The 18,219-nt window shown below is 39.3% G+C and overlaps 1 protein-coding gene across 1 annotated transcript in view; it reads right to left on the bottom strand.

Annotated features, from left to right (window-relative positions):
• Nucleotides 1-18,219, bottom strand: part of FRAS1 (Fraser extracellular matrix complex subunit 1) — a 425,273-nt gene that overhangs the window by 151,662 nt on the left and 255,392 nt on the right. The window contains exon 23 of the mRNA XM_063458710.1: nt 2,319-2,465. Within this exon, the coding sequence (XP_063314780.1) occupies nt 2,319-2,465 (147 nt within the window). The remainder of the gene's footprint in view (nt 1-2,318; nt 2,466-18,219) is intronic.

Genomic DNA, 18,219 nt, shown 5'->3' with positions numbered 1-18,219 from the left:
ACCAGAAAAAACATGTATATACCACATGGAACAGGGTGAAACTTTTAGGTCTAAACCAATAAGGTATTTTTTTCTGCTTCTGAGGTTAAATTGATATTGTATTTTCACTCCAGGCTTAGCATTAGTTTGTAGCCTGAAGACTGAGATTGACTCCATTAGAAGGTTAATTGTCGTGTCATACAGGTCAATTTGTACCATATACATCATTAGGCACATCTGATGAAACGACTAGTGTAAAACACTCTGTACAATCTGCCTTTTTTCCAATTCCATTACCAATAGAATGTATTATAATTATTATTGCCATTTATATAGCGCCAACAGATTCCGTAGAGCTTTACGATATTATGAGAGGGGGGGATTTTACTGTAAATAGGACAATTACAAGAAAACTTACAGGAATGATAGTTTAAAGAGGACCCTGCTCAAACGAGCTTACAGTATAAATTGATACATAGGATTGGTATCCTTGCTATAACCGAACACTGGACAAATATGACATGGTCTTTATTGCAGCACTGGAGATACCATGTATACATTGTTTGTTATTCATGCACAGAATGAAGAACTGATTTATCATTATCTACTGCTACAATTAGGGTGACGGTGCTGCAGTATTAAAATTACAGATATGGCTGCAATGAGAGCTTAACATGCAACCCCCTGCCCTTACGTGACTCACACATGCCTGTAATTACGACAGTCAAAATACATATATTTTTTGAGCAAGCAATTTTGCCAATGTAATGTATAGCTGATGTATAGTTGGCAATGTATAGGTGGATCATAAGTATACTGAAAGCAGACTCTGACATCCACATGTTGTGTGGATAATCGTGATCTTTCATGATAGCTCTATAGTAGAAAGTTGCTAAGCTTATTCCCTGTACCGACATTAGTGTTATCACAAAAGAAAGCCAGACTAGAGGCGTCATAAGAAAATGGTCTGACTAACATAACCGAAAAGTGAGAAAATGATAGCTGTCTGTTCTCATTCTGGCTCTTTCCTAAGCACATTTATCTGTTGGCACGGCTTGTTGCAACAAACACTCCAGGAACATTGTAACAATTAAAATCCAATCTGAAAGGTTGCTATCGCCATTTCCAAGGTAGGTATTTAATATAATATTTCTTTTGCATACAGTAATACAATCCACTAAATATAAAAGCCAAAGGAAAACAAAGTGTGATTATGACTTTTCTTCAGACGTGTGCTTCATAAATCCTATTTTGAGTTTAAATAAGCCTTTGACTAGTGACCCCTAGATGAGGATTTAAGTGTGTTAAGATTTAAAGATTATGTGAATGTATGCATATGTTACCATTTTCTCTTTAGACCTTCAAAGATCAAGATAAATTTGGCTTCTCTAAGTTATTCTTATTAGTTAATTTTTTTTTCTTTGTTTATGCTTTTTTTTAGCTTCTGCAATTTTGCAATGTATCATTTACAATAATACAATTACTTAAAACATACTTGCGATTCATGTTTAGAAATACTATATAAAGACCAGCTCTTCAATCCTTGCCTTCTTAACATTATTCAATGCCATCAGCATGGGCAAGAGCCCACATGGTTTAAATCTCATACCTCACCACAATAGCATGGTGTACAGTGACAATCAGTGTGTTATTGCCTCGAAGGACGTGAGGCAAAGCACAGGGAACCACCAGACTTAAACATGCACGTTTCCAGACATTCAACAAGGCACTTGCACATGCCTAGAACACTAAATAAATATTGTTCCCATATGAAGATAAGCCTGCTCTTTGCAATGCCCCCTGTACTTTTACTAAGCATCCTCAAAAACAGATAAATAACTTGGGATAGATGTTTTGTAGCCCTTATAAAACACATAGAATGTGACGACAGATAAGAACCATTTAGCCCATCTAGTCTGCCCAATTTTCTAAATACTTTCATTAGTCCCTGGCCTTATCTTATAGCTAGGATAGCCTTATGCCACACATGCGTAACTTCTACCACTTCTGCTGGAAGTCTATTCCATACATCCATTACCCCCTTAGTAAAGTAATAAACTATGTCCTCTTGTTGTGGTTTTCTTCTTTTAAATATAGTCTCCTCCTTTACTGTATTGATTCCCTTTATGTATTTCATAAATGATGGGTTTAGCACTATAGGGTCAGGAATACATGTTTCCCTTTAAGTAAATGTTCCAGCAACAACTGTATGGGAAATATTAGATGCCCTGTTATGTTCGAGTCCTACCTTCCCAATCATAAAATTCTAGTAGCAATATTGGCTTTAGTAAAGATCTCAAATCTAAAACACAGTGACATGTTCATAGTTTGTGTCTCACCTTTGCATGTTCCAGTAGAGTAGTCTAGATAGTACTGCTGGGCACAGCTTTCATACTGGCATTCTCCAAACATCAGAACCTTGGTCGGATCTTTACATGCCAAACATCCTGATGCTGAATCGCAGGTCAAACACTGGCTGTTACAGGCTGAACAAAGAAACACATCAGTTATGAAATCAATACACACATCAAGTCACAAAGTCACATTCAACTAATACTGGCGTGATAGCTTAAAAGGAGTCTTACTCAACTGGAATTACACTGGGAAAATGATAAACTGCTGCCCTGGGAAGGTGTTCGCACAGATTGTCACCAAATGTCACATGCATAAGTATGTAGGTAAATGATTCATATTTGAGGAAAAGGTGTTTTGAAACATGCAGTTGCTTTCATGCAACCCTTTCAGTAATGCAAGTGAGAGCAGCAAAGTGTAACTCTTGGCTGTAGCACTCTAATAAAACATATACTGTAATATGATTGAAACAACTAAAATAGGGGGGCGGAGCTTGGACACCAAGCCGTGCAGACGCGTCTAGCACGAGCTCCTGCCAAACGGGCAAGCGGAGGAAATATGACCCAATGCCCTCCACAGGTGCACCACCCACGTCGGGGGTGCCCCGCCGACCCGATAGTCACTACCCCGGGGCCCGTGTGGGCCAGGAGCGCAGAGACCCAAGCGCGGCCTACTGGGGCTGGAGTGGGGGAGAGACGGCCGCTCTCCTCGACGCAGAGGCCCCCAGGCGACTTACCTCCAACCTACCCCCCCATCTGGACTGGTGGGGGATATCCCGGTCCTCACTGGACGAAGCGACCAGCACGGAAAGCAGACAAACCTCCAAGCAGAAATCCTGGTGGCCTCGTGGATCCGTCCAGCAATGCGGCGCAACCATTACAGACGCACACCACGAGCCTCAAAAGCGGCCATCCGGCAGCGCAGATTCCTGCAGTCCCCAAGGCTGGAAAAGATGCCACGCAACCACACTACAGAGAGTCCTCCACACAAGCAGCACCTAAAAAGCTTTCACCAAACCAGCTTCTCAGTGTCTGGCACGGCATGGCCCGACTCCCTGCCACCAGCGACGCAGAGCAAGAGATCGGGCGGCCGCATATCCCTCAAGACACCATCGGACCTGGCTCCCAGCACAGCAGCACCCTGCTCAGACCGCGCACACCGGGAGGACTCTAAGATCTTGCAGGGCATCGGCTGACCGACGCCACAGTCTTGCTCTACCCCCAACTGTCCGCATTTACACAGCAGACACACTCACCTTGTGAAAACGGATGGTCAGGAGGGGTAACCAGATATAAAGTTTGGTTCTTCAGTTCTAACTTAGCCTGTTTCTCCTACAGCTCTAATCTGCTAGAACCGTATACTAGATGTCATTTCCCAACATAAAGCTCATTGCCTAATATTACAAATAAGCATGATATAATATGTAACTTAGCTATGTCTTAGCAAGTACAGTGGCTGTAAAGTATAGCTTAGCGCAAATGTGATCTCTATTAGTCTTACAGTTTTACCGTGATATAATCTGCTGCAAACAAATGCTCCGGCCAGATAAGCACATGTTTTCTATGTCTGCGCTAGGCACACGCATAGTGAAGGTTCTTACCTCTGATAGCTGCAGTTAGTTATTCATAATTTTGTAACTGCATTTACTTTGATACTAGTTCTAGCAAGGGCTATTTAGCACCAGGTAAAACCAACGTTGGCAGAAACAAAGTTACAGTTAATATTTTTGGATTATATTTGAACACTGGTCACTTGGTAAAATGTACATGAGCACAGGAGTTAAATGTCACAGTAAAAATGTTAAATCATAAATAGCAGTTCTGAAAATAATTCCAGGGTCTTCTAATTGCAAAGAATGCATGCACATCATGTTGTATTAATGATAGAGGACATCAGGATGAAATGGGTTATTCCTTTTATTCACAGGTACATAATACTGACTCCTGTATTGATTATTATTGTTTATCCGGGGCTCATCTGAACAAGGTGCTGGATTGCACGATAGGCCAGATGACATGGTTGGATCATGCCCCAGTGATCTTACAGTTAAAAGACCAATATAAGCATTAAGGCCGCAGTCCATGGAGACTGAATGAGTCTAAGTGACCCTCCTTTTACTTTGCACCTACAATCTGAAATCCTCGACCTTAAAGAAATTATCTTCAAAACTTGTGCTCTCCTCGCACACAAAATTATACAGTTTAAATAAGCAAAATCAGCTAAACCCATTGCCATCCCTTAAAACATAAATACAGGCCAATAAAAAATGTATAAATTATTTGAATCTGGCAAAAAGGCGATACTCTGAAAAAAAGTAGCACAAAACAATATGTCCATGGTAACAGAGCCAGCAAAATCTGGGCAGAGAGGCTTGAACACAAACAAATCCAAATGAGAATGTGTTGTCCCCTGAGGGTGAGAAAAAAAATATATACAAGATATATGCAATTAATTCACAAGATAATTAAACTCTGAAAGTTTGGATTAGATTAATCCACTCCAAAGCCTGTACCAGAAGCTATTAATTAATACCTGACAACGAGTGGTCTACCACAAGTACAACCCCAACATAATCAAACCTGGTTCGCTCCAGTGGAGATGGAAGAGGTCCTGAAAACGATGAAACAGTTGAAGGCCAATAAAGCCTAGATGGGTTCTAGAGCTCTTATTATAAAACATTTGCACTAATCCCACTCCCACATCTTGTAGTTCTTTATGAAGAAGTGGAAGAGTCAGAAGGTTTTCATTCAGCCATGTTAATTGCCCATGTTGTGACTTTGCCCAAACCTGGCAAGCCCCTGATGCATTGCCTGAATTCTAGGCCTATATCTCTCCTAAACATTTACATTAGGGAAACTGCTATGTTTACATTTGGGGTTAATCCAGCCTCTAGTGGCAGTCTTCCGGACAGCCACTAGAGGCACATCTGCGACGCTAGAGGCGAATTTCCCCTCTATCGCGCAGAACGTCCATAGGAAAGCATTGAGAAATGCTTTCCTATTGACAGCTTGAATGCATGTGCGGCACTTGCCGCGCATGCCCATTCGGCTCCGCTGACATCGGACAGGGGAGCTGACGTCGGACAGGGAGGAGAGGTGACCAGCGCCGAGGGAGCTCGGCGCTGGATTAAGGGAAGCTGCTAAAGGGGTTTTAACCTTCAGCGCCACGGGAGGGGGACCCTTTAAGATATTTGCTAAACTATATGCAAACAGAATATTAGTGATTGTCCCTTCCATAATCCATGCCTTGTTGCTTAGTATGATGTGACTGGGAAAGGGAGGCACCTGGTATCATTAGACACCAAAAAAGTTCTTATAGGTTAAACTGGAAGTTTTTAGGGGCAGATTTAAATAAATATAAGTTGACACAAAGATGTCCTAGCCACATACACGCTTCATATAAAGATCCATCAGCTAAGAGAACAAATGCAGGATTGGTGTCAGATGCTTTTCCTATTGCAAATGGAACGCGACAAGGTTGCCCCTCTCTCCCTGCTCGCAGCATTTGGCTTTGGAGCATTTGGCGGTTTCATAGAAACATAGAATGTGATGGCAGATAAGAACCATTCGGTTCATCTAGTCTGCACAATTTTCTAAATAATCTTCAATTAGGGAGGATACCAATCAATACATTTAGACTGGGAATAAAGGAATACAAGTTAAGCATGTTTACAGAAGATGTAATCTCTATTCCTAATTTGAAGAAGCAGTTGCATAAATATAGCCACCACTCTTACTATAAATTAAATGCAACCAAGATCCAAGCAATGTGTGTAGAAAAGTGGGAGGCTTTGGAGTCTAGACTTAGGGAGTCCTTTAATTTCAACAGGGGGAATGATTTCCTTGCGTAGGACTGAAATTAACGAAGAAACGGACTAACCTCTTTGATTACAACTATAACCGGCTACATAGATCATTCACAGGCAGAATTCACCAATGGGAAGGGAAATATCATGGTTGGGTCATAGAGCAGCGGTGAAAATGGCTCTGTTGCCCAAATTGCAATAAATATTAATAACATTACAGATATCCTTTCTGGTTAAGTTTTTGACAAGCATCCAAAAGTTGTTTGGCGATGTGGCGCACTGCCTGATACCCCTACTGGGTACCTCCGCCAATAACGTTCCCTAGCTATCGCTGGGACAAAAAACAAAAACAAAACATACACAATATTACAAGGGACCCACACAAGTCCTAAATCCCCAGCTGCCTGGATCTGAGCGCCCACCATATCCAAAAAGTGCTTAGATCCCAAGAACACAACCGAATCGCCACCGGGATAAAGACCGACAGCACACGTGGCCAGGCACAGGGGAGGAGTGTACTGTATGTATAAATTGTAAGTGCTTGCCTGCATTAAACAGATCTACTCCCAGCATTCAATCTCGACTAACGTGTGGGGGGGGAAAGGCGATACCACCGATAATTACTTTGATGAGTGTTGGAGCTACGTTATTTAAGGAAAGGGAATCCGTGGCGGCGATATACTGGCGGCGAAAATCCTGCAGAGGCCAATGACAGAAGGAGGGTTTAGGTGTTCCAAATATTAAGGCTTATTATTATGCAACTGAAAAATACAGGGAGCTCAATCATTTTATTTATGTGGGCATAGGAAGTGAATAACCCTTAGTATAAATTATTTTAACTTATTATTATGCTGCCATATTGGGGAGTATGTTACAGATACAGTTACAGATCACAAGACTACTATACACAATGGGTAAAGATAGAATCCTACTGGTCCAGTCTCCAGGAATATTATTATTAATTTTAGGTACCTACACACACCAGATTAGAAAATCTGAGTCCACTCCCAACAATGTTGTCTCTTAAGGTGTGGGATCAAAATAAGAGTGTTTTAGGTATAGTATCCCCTATATCTCTTGCAACTCCTTTATCCATAGCTTTGAGTTTGCCCACCTTTAATCACAAACAGTAGTTAAATCATGGGGTTACCCACCTTAACAAATTGTGTGAGAAGGGTATATTCCAACCTAATTCGGATCTATAATTCGGTTTCACTTTACCTTCCAACACAATATTTTCATACTTACAACATAGATCTTATTTAGAAAAGCGATCCCTCCCTAAGGACGTTGGTCCTCGTACTGAATGCCTAACTTTGTTTGGGAAGATGTGTATGAATATGTGTCACAAAAAGTAACTGATGTTGACTTCTTATGCTCTTGTGAATGGGAATGTGTCTCCCAGAGACCTTAGCTCCACAACCACCTGGCACATGGATTTAAAAAAGGACATACCCCAAGAAAGTTGGTCAAAGATCTTTCGAGCACATAAAAGCTTTACCTTCTGTGCATTGCATCTATTCCCTTCATGCTCAGATAAGATGGAGATATCACCAAGCAACAGAAAACATGTTCCCTTCTGCAACAAGGTGGCCCTTTTATTATGCTTCCTCCTACAAAGAACTATTGACCAAGACCCAGAGGCATATCTTCTTTTCCTATGGCCAGAATCTATACCATATACAGGGAGTGCAGAATTATTAGGCAAATTAGTATTTTGACCACATCATCCTCTTTATGCATGTTGTCTTACTCCAAGCTGTATAGGCTCGAAAGCCTACTACCAATTAAGCATATTAGGTGATGTGCATCTCTGTAATGAGAAGGGGTGTGGTCTAATGACATCAACACCCTATATCAGGTGTGCATAATTATTAGGCAACTTCCTTTCCTTTGGCAAAATGGGTCAAAAGAAGGACTTGACAGGTTCAGAAAAGTCAAAAATAGTGAGATATCTTGCAGAGGGATGCAGCACTCTTAAAATTGCAAAGCTTCTGAAGCGTGATCATCGAACAATCAAGCGTTTCATTCAAAATAGTCAACAGGGTCGCAAGAAGCGTGTGGAGAAACCAAGGCGCAAAATAACTGCCCATGAACTGAGAAAAGTCAAGCGTGTAGCTGCCAAGATGCCACTTGCCACCAGTTTGGCCATATTTCAGAGCTGCAACATCACTGGAGTGCCTAAAAGCACAAGGTGTGCAATACTCGGTAACATGGCCAAGGTAAGAAAGGCTGAAAGACGACCACCACTGAACAAGACACACAAGCTGAAACGTCAAGACTGGGCCAAGAAATATCTCAAGACTGATTTTTCTAAGGTTTTATGGACTGATGAAATGAGAGTGAGTCTTGATGGGCCAGATGGATGGGCCCGTGGCTGGATTGGTAAAGGGCAGAGAGCTCCAGTACGACTCAGACGCCAGCAAGGTGGAGGTGGAGTACTGGTTTGGGCTGGTATCATCAAAGATGAGCTTGTGGGGCCTTTTCGGGTTGAGGATGGAGTCAAGCTCAACTCCCAGTCCTACTGCCAGTTTCGGGAAGACACCTTCTTCAAGCAGTGGTACAGGAAGAAGTCTGCATCCTTCAAGAAAAACGTGATTTTCATGCAGGACAATGCTCCATCACACGCGTCCAAGTACTCCACAGCGTGGCTGGCAAGAAAGGGTATAAAAGAAGAAAATCTAATGACATGGCCTCCTTGTTCACCTGATCTGAACCCCATTGAGAACCTGTGGTCCATCATCAAATGTGAGATTTACAAGGAGGGAAAACCGTACACCTCTCTGAACAGTGTCTGGGAGGCTGTGGTTGCTGCTGCACGCAATGTTGATGGTGAACAGATCAAAACACTGACAGAATCCATGGATGGCAGGCTTTTGAGTGTCCTTGCAAAGAAAGGTGGCTATATTGGTCACTGATTTGTTTTTGTTATGTTTTTGAATGTCAGAAATGTATATTTGTGAATGTTGAGATGTTATATTGGTTTCACTGGTAAAAATAAATAATTGAAATGGGTATATATTTGTTTTTTGTTAAGTTGCCTAATAATTATGCACAGTAATAGTCACCTGCACACACAGATATCCCCCTAAAATAGCTATAACTAAAAACAAACTAAAAACTACTTCCAAAAATATTCAGCTTTGATATTAATGAGTTTTTTGGGTTCATTGAGAACATGGTTGTTGTTCAATAATAAAATTAATCCTCAAAAATACAACTTGCCTAATAATGCTGCACTCCCTGTATAGAGCAAAAATGTATTCCAAATGTTGAAAGCATCTGCTATTCTTTAAGCCATTGCTTGGAAGTCCACATCTGTACCGAACATAATAGCCATGCTGGGGTTGATATCCGTCAATTGGTCTTTCAAAAACATGGCACAGTCACAAATTTTTACAAATAAAGTAACTCTAAAAGCAGGGGTAAGGAGGTACGCATCCTTAAAAGTTATGATGTACATCAGGTAAACGACAGACAGCCCTGCTTTGGAGATTGCAGCTAGATTATTGTCAAAATAATTTAAAATTAGAATTGTGGAGTTTGTATAACACATTATGTAATAAAATAATTATGACATGACAATCCAAAGCCGCTAAATGTGACACAAGAAATTAACCTTCTTTAAACAGGTTTGGCATACTATTGTTTCCTTTGTTTTCCCCTCCTTTTGCTTCCCCCCCTCCTTCATGGTAGACCCACTGTTTAAAGTTAACATCAATGTAATATTGCAAAAACGCACCATGTCTAATGTATAATATATACGATTATCTTGCCAAACAATAAAAGTTTCAAGTTACAAAAAACAAACAATGAAAACTGAAAGTACTGGAGGAAGAAACATAATTATTAGGAGTGAACATTTTAATGACAAGGAAAAGGTTAGCTGTTTTCTATAGAAAAGATGCCACTTCTAGTGAATATCTTGATAGAACCACCATGTTCTCATCTGCTCATTAATAGGTTTTTTGAAGGACATATACTAGTGTTAGTATTTCTCTGTTGACTTCCTATCACAAATATATTTCCTTTAAATATAAAATCATGTTATGAATTTGCGCATAGTACACTATTATCAATAAAAGAGAGAAGATAATTTTTTTCATTTTGTATTCCAGTACTGCAGAGAGGCCATTTGAAATTACCTTTGTGTCCGCTTCCAAGAATCTAAATCTATTACAGGTAGTTACTTCTTCTGATAGAACTCAAGAGTTTTCATTCAACAGAGTAAGTGCAGGCTATTCCTATTAAATTCGTACTTCACATTTTTCATTTTAGATTTAAAGGTATGTAAGAAATAATGGTTCAAGGAAGGACCCCGAACCTTAATAACAAAGAAAAGACTGTTCAATAAAATAAAAAAGTCTCTATTTTTTCCTACCACCAAACAGAATTACAATTTATTTTTTAAAAAAAAAGAAGCAGATGGATAATAGTCAGGTTAATGGTCACTGTTCTTCAATAAATCTGTTCAAATACACTTAAAAAAAGTCCCATTCACAGTGTAGATTTGCCAATATAAATTATTTGGCATTGTTACCACATTCAATGTGTTTGAACAAGTCTAATAAATACAACTTTGAGAGGTTACAGATTACAAGAGACATTAAGTCTCTACTTTACTAATGTTGTGGATATTGACGGGACTTATTTCAATATCTTATCCCTCCTTAAATCAAATGATGAACATTGCAAGTCTACTAAATTATAATAATTATTAAGATTCCTCAGATTAGCCAGAAGGCAGTTTCTCATTTACTTGAAGAAAAAAAACAAAAAACTAAAACCAGAAAAATATTGACAGCATCACTGTATATCAAAAAGCTTTTCTCATCAATTATTAGGCACGTGCTCTTATAAAAATATAGATAATAGACAGACATGTATATAAATCTTAATTCTTCCATTATCTTTGAAAATATAGATATTCCTACTCAATTATTGAGCATTTGTGTTTATAAAAAAAAATAAACAGATCTATCAGATCTATCTATTCATCGTGAAGTAACAAATAATGAAATAGAAAAACAAAGTATATACACTAAAGATGTACACGTATATTATGGGTAGCCCCAGGTGAACTTCACAACCACCTAAGAAAATGTATAGCAAACAAACAAAAGTGGAAACCACCCAAAATACGTATAAAGAAGGGACAACCTGATGTAGATCAAATGTCCTTAGATCGAATCTATGAAAAAAATTGAAGAAGCTTGCATAGCGTAAAAAAGTATATATAAAAAAGGTGAAATATAAGTGAGATTGGAAATACACTCACAAACAAACGATAAATTCAGGTCTTTCACCCTCTCAGGGGTTATGTGATGAGTATGGGTATCCTCCAACACGGTATATGTGAATGTAAAAAAAATGCAATATAGTGAAGTATGTTTAGAAATATACAAAATCACATTTATTCATTGCACTTACAAAATAGCAGCATAAAAAGGCATCTCTCCATATACATATGGAACTCCTGGTGGTGGTAGTAGAGTATCCACAGTGGAAGTCCAGAGCCAATAGAAGAAATGCAGGATTCGAACAAATAAATTAAAAACAAAAACAATTTACATATATATAAAAGTTCGGTTATATCCAACGCGTTTCGTCCTGTCAGATGTCGGACTTCTTCAGGGATAACCTTAGGTCCATTTCTGATGGTATATATATCCTCATAAGCAATTTTCAGAATCCGATACACATGGAAATACAACTTGCGTTCCATTAATGAAACGCAGCAATCGAGCGCGAAATCCACAGAGCCTCTGAAAACAGTTCCGGGTTGTAGTGCGCATGCGCGTAAAAACGCGCATGCGTCAACTTAAAAAGACCGCTACCTACAAGGGACAGAAAGCAGAAAACCGCAAAAAAATCGCCTGAGCAAATGACCACATAAATTCTATCAATAAAATTGAAAATACAGATGTGATGGCGTAATGACTATCTCCTATTATTAATTTATTTTACATGTGCACCCATATATGTGTCTCTTGGTGCAACCAATGTATATAACATTACTTGCACGAATTATATATATAAGTGTATGTCCAAAAACTGGTATATACAGCTATAATTGAAGACTTAGTTAAAGGTCAGACTTAGTATGTACAATCCCATTAAAGGTATATTAACCCTCACATAGATGGAATTCATATATTGCATATACACATGCAGAATGAATGGAGTTAAGTCTTGAAATAATATATATAGATCAAAATTGGAGATATAAATGTAACAATAGAGATACAAATGTTATGATATTACATAGGAATTATATTACATGAGAATCACTACATAGAAAATATTTACATAAAAAAGGAGAACAAAGCCTAGCATATAAACATTCCCAAAGAGATCACATGAAGAGAACTTGATTAGATAAGACCTTGTAAATCAATTTCTTGATTGAGCCCCAGATTTAAAGTTTTTAAATTGAAAATCCACAGAGCCTCTTTTCTAACTAACTCCTGTAGCCTATCTCCACCTCTCCACCCTAATTGGACTGAATCTATTCCAAAAACTTGTAGGGTATTCCAGGAAAATAAAGAACAAGAATTGCAATGTTTTGGTACGCTGTGGTCAATTTTATTTTTCCGTATGTTGTTGTAATGTTCTAATATTCGGATGTGCAATTTTCTGGATGTGCGGCCCACATATTGGGCCCCGCAGCCACATTGCAATAGATAAATTACAAAAGAAGAAGAACAATGGATATGGTTTTTTATTTTATATGTTTTTTTCGTATATGTACCTATAAACTCATGAATTTTCCTTTTTAAATGTGTACATGTAGAGCAATGACCACAGCTGTAAAACCCTTGTATTTGGACCTTCAGAAAGTTGTTGCTAGTCGGAGTTATAGGTAATAGACTAGGTGCCAGTTTATTCTTTAAATTACTGGATTTTTTATAAATTACCGTAGGAAAATCCGGTAATATATCTTTTAGGATCTCATCTCTTTTTAGGATGTACCAATGTTTTCTGAGGATTTTTTTCACTTGTCTCGCTTGGGAGTTATATTGTGTAACAAACGCAAATTCAAATTTATTATTGGTGTTTTTACATTTATCTCTATTTTTATCTTTACTACTCCATTTAAATCTATTTTTTTATTTTTGCTCGGCCGTTAGAGGTTCTAAACCCTCTTCGTTTTTGTTAATCAAAAATAATGACCTATCAGAGTTTAATATTTCATTTTTGGATGTCTCCATTTTTTGAATATTGTACCCTTTTTCTGCATATCTTTGTTGAATAATTTTGGACTGTTTCAAAAACATATGATTATCTGTACAATTCCTTCTGAGCCGAGTGAATTGGCTCTTAGGAATGTTTGAAAGCCAGGAAGGATAATGAGTACTGGAGTATTCAATCGCTGTATTGCAATCAGTGGGTTTAAAATATGTCTTAGTTTTTAGCTGGTTGTTTTCTACATATATAGTTAAATCCAAGAAATTTATACTTGAATTGCTAGATACTGAAGTAAATTTCAAATTATACTCATTATTATTAACTTGCACCAAAAAAGAATTAAGGCTTTCCAAGGGACCATCCCAGACAATCAGAACATCATCGATGAAGCGCCGCCACAGGACCAAACCACCCCCGTCCTGGTCCGCCAACTTGATGTGTTGGCGTTCCCAATGGGACACATACAAGTTGGCGAAGCTAGGGGCGAATTTAGTACCCATGGCGACGCCGCATCGCTGAAGAAAAAACTGGCCATTAAACCAGAAAAAGTTCTTGGTGAGTACGAATTGAATACAGTTCACCAAAAACTCAATCTGGGAATCCACCAGAACTTGTTGTGATTTGAGAGTATCCTGAATACAAGCAATCCCCTTAGCATGGGGAATGTTGGAATATAGAGCTGTAATGTCTGCTGTGGCCAAAAGATAGGAAGGTTTCCAGTCTATAGATTGTAAATCTTGTAAAATGTGTCTGGTGTCCTTAATAAAGGTGTTATGTAATGGAACATAGGGTTGCAAAAATAAATCCACGTACTCTGATAGATTACAGGTCAAAGAATTAATTCCGCTAATAATAGGGCGGCCTGGGGTTTTTTTTTTTTATTTTAAATTCTTTATTTTGGTTGTGCAGGTGGTTACAGATTATTAACAGACGCCACAACAGCGTATTTCAAGGTTACAGTAGTTATGCAGTGGCGTGATAGTTTGCACATTTTTTATTATTATTGTATAATGTATGTCTTGTTTAACGAAACGGTTACGATTGTCAAAATACGATTAAATAGCGTAAACTGAAACAAAATAAGTAATGCTTGTCGGTGAATACATCGGCATTTGTGTTAAGCGAACTGCTTTACATATGGGGCTTAATCTTCGCCAATGAGACCGTTTATTTGCTAGATCAGGAGTTGGTCACAGAGGGCAATTATCAAGCTGTTAGCGGTTTTAAATGACATTTGGCTGAGGTACTTAAATGTACCGCTGGGTTCAGAGGTTGGGAGGTGGAAACAAGCAGAATTAAGCCTGACTTAAGTGGCCACAGGCCGTTTTACGTAAATCAAACCCTCACAGGGGCTGGCAAATCACGTGGTATAAGTGGGAGCATGCTAGACTTCTTATGGAGCCTGTCAAATGCTATGTATAAATAGAATTGTACATGCCAAACATATCTAGGCTTTACTGTGTTAAATAATACATACATATCTAGCTTAAGAGTCCTTAGTTTGAGAGGTTCATTGATAACTGGTTTCACGGTGTAACTAACTGACCGCTGAGCCACAGCACCTCCCTGTCAGTCTGTATCAATCAGCCGATGCCCACGACTGGTAGGCCGCCGCTCCAGGGTGCCGAGGGTGCTCCTTTAAAAATGTGCGTGTGTTGCCAGACCCGGATTTCTCTGCAGCGCTGCATTGTCGTCAGGTCGTTTACTCTCCAGCTTGGGTCAGATCCCTGTCCCTGTGATGTGTGTTTCTTCCGCCAAGGTGAGTTGATAGCAGGGGGTCTGTGCTTGGTTTCTCTTTGGCATTTGTAAGGGCGGATGTCAGAGTCTGGTATACTTGTTACCGTTTCCCGCCGTCTGGAGCTCCGAGGATGACTCTGTCTGGAGGCTGTTCTGGGAGCTCGAGGTGGGCCTCTGCTCAGGTGGCGTCGGGTCGCCGGGCGGATCCACGCTACCACACTTCGCATCACCAGCTTGAAGTGTCGAGCCCTGGTATGGAGCGATTTCCAGAGGCTGGTACGAAGCTGGTCCAAGAATGCTTGGGTGTGCCTGGGTGGTTTGGTGGGGGTGTTTTGAGCCGCCTTCTCTCGTGGGCGCCTGGAGGCTTGTACGCTTGTGGGCTTGGTCGTTTGTTTGAGCCGCTGTGTGGGGGTAGTCGTCCCCAGCGAGGACCGGGATATCCCCCGCCGGTCCAGAGGGGGGGGTAGCAGGGCATCATCCGAGTGAAACTTGTGAGCAGGACCTATGCCGGGAGATCGTCCGCTTCCCCCAGGCCTCAGGCTCCGCTCTAGTGTAGGCCGCATAGCCGGTTTAGGTGCTCCGTCCATTTGTCGGTGCGGGACAGATATCACTCTGCTCCTTGTGTGGTCTTGTTTCAGTTTTTGGGCACCTTGTGCTACTGGCATAGTGAGATTAACTAGGAGAATCGTTTTTGTGCTCGCTGGCTTGAGAGCTCTCATGAGGCACGTCTGGCCATCTTGGCTGTCAGGCCCCGCCCCCCGGGTTTTTTTTTTTTAACAAGAATATGGGCCTTCGCGGTACCCATACAAAAGCCAACAAAATTCTAGATTCCAAGATCCCAATCCAAAAAGATCATATACAAGACGGCTTTCCAATCCAAACTCTAATTTGTACTCTAAGCCTTCACTTAGAAAAAATCTACATGAAAATCCTAATTCCAAACATTACAAAAACCCCTCCCCCCATACACCAAGGGGTTATTCCTCCAATCACTCTAGATATTCTAGAAGTAACCAGGAAGTTTTTTTAGGCAAGGAGCCAGACCCAAAATCAGATCTAACTCAATTCTCCATACACACTCAAAACAGATTCCAAAATTTAAAATCTCCCACAAAGAAAAGACCGCACCTAGAGGTGGAGGAGGAGGATCCCCCACTCCACCTCTCATACAGACAGAATTAAATCATTCCGAGGGCATTTTTAATTTATCTGATATATCTCTCACACCACAAGAACTATCATTATTAAAGAAGGGCCTGAATTTTGCCCCATCTTCAAGCTGCAATCCCTTCAATCTTTATTTAGATAACCAAAAATTTTTGAGAAAATTAACATTAAAAAGATTTTTCAGGAGTAAGGAAATGAATACGACCAATCTAGAACCAAATATAATGAATTCACCAACAAACTCTAGTAAAGAAAACTAGGGCCATAATACGGAGTCCAAAATCATTCACACCACTTTAAAACCTAAATCCAATTTTTTTCCATGGGCAGCCAAGGGGAAATTTTTGGAAGTCTTTAATGACTTGGTACAAGAAGATCTAAATAAAATTGTGGATAGCAAATTTAAACCAAACCTCACCAAAAAAGAAAAATCAGCATTAACCACTCTCACAGAAAACCATAATTTGGTTATAAAAGAAGCAGATAAGGGAGGGGGGATTGTTATTATGAGCAAATCTTATTATTTACAGGAAGCTTACAATATTTTACATGATGTTAACACATACCAAATTTTGGACAAAAACCCTTCTTCTGGATTCTTGGCAGAATTAAATACACTATTGACCACAGGTTTAGACCAACATATTATCAATTCAGATGAATTTAAATACATATATAATCCGAACTGTAAAGTGGCAGTTTTTTATTTTTTGCCAAAAATCCACAAGAACATAAAAAAAAACCCAGGCCGCCCTATTATTAGCGGAATTAATTCTTTGACCTGTAATCTATCAGAGTACGTGGATTTATTTTTGCAACCCTATGTTCCATTACATAACACCTTTATTAAGGACACCAGACACATTTTACAAGATTTACAATCTATAGACTGGAAACCTTCCTATCTTTTGGCCACAGCAGACATTACAGCTCTATATTCCAACATTCCCCATGCTAAGGGGATTGCTTGTATTCAGGATACTCTCAAATCACAACAAGTTCTGGTGGATTCCCAGATTGAGTTTTTGGTGAACTGTATTCAATTCGTACTCACCAAGAACTTTTTCTGGTTTAATGGCCAGTTTTTTCTTCAGCGATGCGGCGTCGCCATGGGTACTAAATTCGCCCCTAGCTTCGCCAACTTGTATGTGTCCCATTGGGAACGCCAACACATCAAGTTGGCGGACCAGGACGGGGGTGGTTTGGTCCTGTGGCGGCGCTTCATCGATGATGTTCTGATTGTCTGGGATGGTCCCTTGGAAAGCCTTAATTCTTTTTTGGTGCAAGTTAATAATAATGAGTATAATTTGAAATTTACTTCAGTATCTAGCAATTCAAGTATAAATTTCTTGGATTTAACTATATATGTAGAAAACAACCAGCTAAAAACTAAGACATATTTTAAACCCACTGATTGCAATACAGCGATTGAATACTCCAGTACTCATTATCCTTCCTGGCTTTCAAACATTCCTAAGAGCCAATTCACTCGGCTCAGAAGGAATTGTACAGATAATCATATGTTTTTGAAACAGTCCAAAATTATTCAACAAAGATATGCAGAAAAAGGGTACAATATTCAAAAAATGGAGACATCCAAAAATGAAATATTAAACTCTGATAGGTCATTATTTTTGATTAACAAAAACGAAGAGGGTTTAGAACCTCTAACGGCCGAGCAATAATAAAAAAATAGATTTAAATGGAGTAGTAAAGATAAAAATAGAGATAAATGTAAAAACACCAATAATAAATTTGAATTTGCGTTTGTTACACAATATAACTCCCAAGCGAGACAAGTGAAAAAAATCCTCAGAAAACATTGGTACATCCTAAAAAGAGATGAGATCCTAAAAGATATATTACCGGATTTTCCTACGGTAATTTATAAAAAATCCAGTAATTTAAAGAATAAACTGGCACCTAGTCTATTACCTATAACTCCGACTAGCAACAACTTTCTGAAGGTCCAAATACAAGGGTTTTACAGC

This window comes from Pelobates fuscus, chromosome 6 (genome assembly GCF_036172605.1).
Source record: "Pelobates fuscus isolate aPelFus1 chromosome 6, aPelFus1.pri, whole genome shotgun sequence".
NCBI lineage: Eukaryota > Metazoa > Chordata > Amphibia > Anura > Pelobatidae > Pelobates > Pelobates fuscus.
Note: the sequence above shows the minus strand (reverse complement) of the source record. Positions and strands in the feature narration are given on the sequence as shown.